Source organism: Rhipicephalus microplus, chromosome X (genome assembly GCF_043290135.1).
Source record: "Rhipicephalus microplus isolate Deutch F79 chromosome X, USDA_Rmic, whole genome shotgun sequence".
Lineage (NCBI taxonomy): Eukaryota > Metazoa > Arthropoda > Arachnida > Ixodida > Ixodidae > Rhipicephalus > Rhipicephalus microplus.
Genome location: NC_134710.1, coordinates 316,266,015 through 316,271,667, shown reverse-complemented (window position 1 = coordinate 316,271,667; position 5,653 = coordinate 316,266,015). Strand labels below are relative to the sequence as shown.

Here is a 5,653-nt window from a genome sequence, read left to right as displayed (position 1 = left end):
AGGCACGAGTGAAAATTAAACTCGTCACTGCAAAGTACGAATCCTCAAACTCACCTTTTAAGGAAAAAAAATAAATATAGTTTTTGGTTCATTAGGTATTACGGCTTGATGGCGCTAGCCACCGCCCGATCTAAAGGGTACAGCCATATCCATCTATCCATCCATTATCACGGCAGCGGGCGGTATCAGCTAAGCGTTCTTCGTCTGCGGCCTATAGGAGCAAGGCAGTCGAGAGTTATTCGAGACCCGCAATTGTGCATTACTGTTTCGGAGGCTATGCAAAAGTGTTGCGTTGTTGCACCGTTTGCCACAGGTGACGCTAGCAACCGAGAACATTCTAAAATAAAGGAGGAAAAGCGTGTGGCAGCTGTTTTTCTTCTCACGCGGCAGGCATCTTCTAGAGGAGGCGTTGGTAGTACACACATTTGCCTAGTATTCGTGCTTGCGTGCGGCGAATCGTACTTGCGGCTTTGTTTATTGCTTTGTTTTGATTTTGTTTTGAAAGAAAGATTGAATGCTTTTGAACTTCGTAAGCGCAACCGCCGAACATTTGCTAATACTTGTTTCGTAAGAAAACAGCTCCAAGCCACACGAACACACACGGAGCCAAAGGCAGGCCAGAAGTACGAATATTAGACAAATGTGTGTACTACCCATCATTCCCATGCTCGCTGAAGCGCCGTGCGTTGCAGCTCCCATAGACACTAGCGCCAGAGTTCCCTCTAGTAAGTATTGTGGGAAACTCTATGCTTTTACCTTTCTTTCCTCGGTGTTCGGCCATGTCTGTTCTCGTCTGTTCTCGTAGGTTCTCGTAGGTGCGTTGTAGTAGCCCTAACGCCGAAACGACGAAACGACGAAAAGTGGCTGTTAATTTTTGGAGGAAGGCTCACAGGTAAATATACGGGAAAGTGAACGACCTGAAGCGCTCAATAATTTCTTGGCGTCGCGAGGATGAGTAAACGGCATTGCATGGAGCATTTACACGAATTGTCTGAGAAACAACGAAGGCTGCGCGGCAAAAGCTGGCTTTTTACCCCGTTTTATGTGATGACCGAGTGTTATTTAGAAATGTTGTTTTCTCTCCGTTTCTCTCCCCCAGCCGTCACGCAGGTCACGAGCATGTCAGAAACTGTGGACAATCATCGGCAAAGTACCGATAAGCCCGAAGGGTGCTCTGGTGTAACGCAGCCTGCAACAAGCTCCGAGGGGGCCCAAGTCTACGGGCTGATGTTGCAGGAGCCACGGGTATGCTTGGAAGATGCAGGCGAGAGTAGCGCTTCGTCGCGGGGTTCGGTGATGAAGATGGAAGTCGAAGAAGTGACCGGGGACGTATTCGAGCGGGAGAGTGAGCGAGAGTTACCGGGCGCGAACGAAACCGTTGGATGGTCCGCCGAAGACGTGTCCGAAGGGACAGCCGGGAAAAATGCGCGCCGGGAATGCAGGAAGGTGGAGAAGCCCCTAAGCAATAGGATGGCAAAGGCGAGGCTCATAGCGTCCAGCAGGCGAAGCAGAAGAATCGCCATGGCGGGAACGTCGTCGGGACGTCCCGAAGTGGAAGAGGCACCTCTGATTGAGAAGAAGGTGGAGAAGTTCGGGGGGCGAGCCAACGACAAGAACTTGTGTATGGTCCCCGGGTCCCAGCCGCCCATCCGTATGAGAGTACCGCAGTGAGTATGCATAGTAAACGCCCCTATCTTTCGAACATACGTACATACATACATACATACATACGTACATACATACATACATGCATACATACATACATACATACATACATACATACATACACACACATACATACATACATACATACATACATACATACATACATACATACATACATACATACATACATACATACATACACACACATACATACATACATACATACATACATACATACATACATACATACATACATGTGTGTGATGGTACTATATAGGCATCAAGTAAAACGCTAACAGCAGCAAGCATTAGCAAAATAATACATGTTGTTGGGCTAGTTGGCTCCCGCGCCCCGCTGCGGTGGTCTAGTGGCTAAGGTACTCGGCTACTGACCCGCAGGTCGCGGGATCGAATCCTGGCTACATTTCCGATGGAGGCGCAAATGTTGCAGGCCCGTGTGCTCAGATTTGGGTACACGTTAAAGAACCCCAGGTGGTCGAAATTTCCGGAGCCCTCCGGCGTCTCTCATAAATATATATGGTGGTTTTAGGCCGTTAAACCCCACATATCAATCGATCAGTTAGTTGGCTCGCGCTAAGCAAAACGAAGGATACCGAAAGGGAACAATAGGACAAGAAGGCGTGTCGCTAGCAACTCTCGCTCTTTCCCGTCCTCTTCTTTTTCTTCACTTTGGGTGAATGCTTTTGCTATTATAGGCGTTATTGCTAAGCGTTAGCAAGCGCTGTTCAGATGGACAAGCGAAGTGCTGCGCGCCTGTCAATGGTGATAACTGGGTGGTGCTGCGCATTATGACCAATTTCTATAACGCTTGTTCGGGTTTCATTCGACGCCGCGTGTTGTATCTTGTATGTGCATGTGTGAAGCAATGAATGCGACGGCCATGCACGCGTACGTGTATACAATGCGCTGCTGTGAGAGAATGCGGCCTCGCCAGGGATTGAAGCGGTTTGCGAGCTGCCTGTCGTGTAAACGCTCAGTAAGCGGTTGGTGCACGGCTCGCATGATGCATATATATGGGCCATCTACGGATCTCTGTCAAGATCGCGGCTACGCTTTCTTGATTAAAGTCGTTCGCTGCTCGGGAGGCTTTATACGGAACCCAACGGCAAAAGCCCTCCCAAGAGTCTCTGTAATAAATTTCACAATCGCAATAGGATCATTACAGATATGAGCCTCAGTAGGGGAGGGGGGTTGGTGGAAGGGAGTGCAAAAAAAAAAAGCCCACCATGGCGACCGCGGTCAGTCTGGAGTACACGATGTTCAAGTCAGCCAATGGTTGCGCCGGTGACATGAAGTCGATTTTTGGAGTCATTTTCCGAGAGAAGAGCGAACTGTTTCTGGCTGACATTGAAGTTTGTTTGTAAGCTCCCTGCCGCTTGCTGTGCTTTGGCTCATATGTTTGGCTATATAATGTTTGGCTCATATGTTCGTAGGAGTCTCAACTATACCGATCGGCTGAATTTTCCTACCGTGTTCAAAAGCATGCATGGGCCGCTACGAACTGCAGTGGCGCGAAGGCTGAGAAAACCGTGGAACCGGCGGTGTTTCCCTCCAGCTCGCTCTCACTTCTTTTTCTCGCGGATTTTTACGATACACCATGCATGGTTTTCGCCTGGTTCACCCTCTCTCATCCATATTTTCCTCCACCTCTACTCCACTTTCCTTCCCCAACCCTTTGCAATACAATTGTATGCTTTACTCTCCTCCTCACGCTCGCTTTCCTTTCTCGCCCTCTTGGCTATGCTGTCACTTGGGTAGCCGAGTGGCTGCGACGCTCGATCGCCTTCGGATCTTGAGTACGGGAGCTCGTATGTCGCCAAGAGTTCCCTCGTTTTCCCTTTCTTCCCCCTTTCTCAATCTACTCATTTTCGCACGTCAGAGTTATTTCATCCCACGCCGGACAAAATCGGCGCACGTGTTCTGGGAGCGAAGCAGGAGATGAAAAGGAGGGCATGAAGAGCGCGTGCGGGTTCATCATGACGATGATTTCTGTTCACGAATTCTGGGGCTTTTCCGCGAGCTTGAAGCAGGGCCCTTTTTGGGGCGAAGCACTACAGGGTATATGGGCTTGTCCGTTGGGCGTTGTCCGCTGCCCGGCACATCACATGCAATTGGTACCCACTGTATGACGCCCGCTGTAACTTTCATGATATGCCACTATGCCGTTCGTCATTCTGCTAATAAACGAGGTACCCGCTACACATTTGTAAGGCATTACGTGCACATTCTTTGTGCTGCGGCTGATAACGATGACAAAGAAGTGCGTTCCAGACCACACATTTTCAAAATTAAGCATATTCGTTAAAGACATTATTTTTTCCTTTCTTTGTAAAAATGATCAAAAGTGATTTCAAAGTTATCTATTGCTCAACCTTTTGAAATTAAAACAAATTATTTTATATATGAAAGCGCCACTCGTTTCATGGCCGATCACCCTTGGTGGGTGGCGCCTGGATAATAGGGGCAATCAATCAATCAATCTTTCTGCCATAGATGAAAACAAACGTGAATGTGCTCTCGACCGCGAATAGCAACGCCGGCGCAGAAAACAGGCGAGCCCGGAGACCAATGAAACATCTCATATACTGTACGTGCGCGTTGCCACTCATTTAAATGCGCGAGTGGGCGGTTGATTTAACTCCAGTGCTTCGCCCACTTGTCGGGATGCGGGGATTTTTTAACGGGTATAGATCGCCCGACCGATCGGGACAAATAAAGTCATGTTGCCTGCTGGTCGACTTCATGCGGCGTGAACTTATTGATTCTTTGGGAGCTTGTGTGACATTTTGCTTCTGCGTGTACACCGCAGGGTAAAGAGAAAAGGCAGCTTGTACAAGTGCTGCGTGTCGGGATGCCGCGCGTCAGGCAGGGAGACATTCAACGGCATCTGGCTGTTCTCACTGCCTGCCGACGAGGCGCTCGAGTCGTCTTGGCACGAGAAGCTCCCTATCGACCCCGAGATCAACAGACCTAGGAGCCCCCGGGTGTGCTTCCAGCACTTCCGCGACGAGGACTTCATCGTCATCAAAAGAAGGCCGCGCGGGGTCGCGGAGGACGCGGTGCCCATGCTTATGAGGAACGAATACTTCTGGCACCTTTGACGTGGCACTTTCACTGCTGGCAATGCCAGATAGAAATAAACTGAACCTTTCGTTCGTTTCAGTGCTCGTGTTGTCCTCTTTGCTTTCCTTGCCTCGCCTTTCGTTTCACGTTTCTTCTAGCACCTTCGTGCTCGCGCCGCAGCCCTTATTATCATGCTTTCTTTCGTTCTCTGGCAGTGCCAGAGAGTTACAAAAAAAGAACAGCAGGGTGCTGTTACTATAGCATTACCGCAGAATTAACGATCATGGCGTCGTCGTCGCCGTGCTGATTCTTTTAAGTGTAAGAAAGTGAAAAGAAAGCATTCCTTCGGTTCTGTTCTGTTTTGCTGTGGAGAGGTTGAGGTCCATGTCACCTCGGCTACTCAATGTCGATAAGTTGTACAGCGAAAAAAAAAAAAAAGATGTAGTGGATGGTGTTATGCGCGAGAATATCGGTGAGTGGGATCTTGTATACCGAGATCCCATTGGCGCTGACCGCCGTCCTCACACGTTTCACAAGCGCCTTTCGGGTCATCAGATTCAAGCTGGACAGAGCTGGCTCCCTGTTGTGTTTCATAGGTGGATTATATGAACATCTCATACGATGTAGTGCGTTCTGGCTCTTTTATTGGCCCAGAACCTGCACTGCAGTGTGTCTGTGTGTCGGCCACCTGAACGTCGCTCGAGGCGTGACCGTCTAGAAATCATAGCCTCCTTTATTTTCTGTGCCTGCGCTTTGCCGCCGGGATCAAAGGAAGCCGACCGTCAGGCTGAGTTCTCGCAATCACCACCGGGTGGCGCTGCCTTCCCAGAACCGGCAGAGCCTGTTCACTGACTCCGGTGCTACCGCCGGCACTGACGGGTGGGTCCTTCGTTGCCAGGTAGTC

General features: G+C 49.6%; 1 protein-coding gene across 1 annotated transcript; it reads left to right on the top strand.

Annotated features, from left to right (window-relative positions):
• The first annotated feature begins 842 nt into the window (after positions 1 to 842).
• On the top strand, positions 843 to 4,800 carry LOC142777226 (uncharacterized). The gene is made up of 3 exons (XM_075881555.1): positions 843 to 892; positions 1,100 to 1,667; positions 4,496 to 4,800. Exons 2-3 carry the CDS (start codon positions 1,120 to 1,122, stop codon positions 4,785 to 4,787), a joined length of 840 nt encoding a protein of 279 aa, XP_075737670.1. The 5' UTR covers positions 843 to 892; positions 1,100 to 1,119; the 3' UTR covers positions 4,788 to 4,800.
• Positions 4,801 to 5,653: the final 853 nt, after the last annotated feature.

Bases quoted from the DNA above. Each gene is read 5' to 3' on its own strand.
- LOC142777226 (XM_075881555.1), top strand. From the start codon at position 1,120: ATGTCAGAAACTGTGGACAATCATCGGCAAAGTACCGATAAGCCCGAA. The intron at 1,668-4,495 runs GTGAGTATGCAT...TGTACACCGCAG, and splicing joins ATCCGTATGAGAGTACCGCA to GGTAAAGAGAAAAGGCAGCT.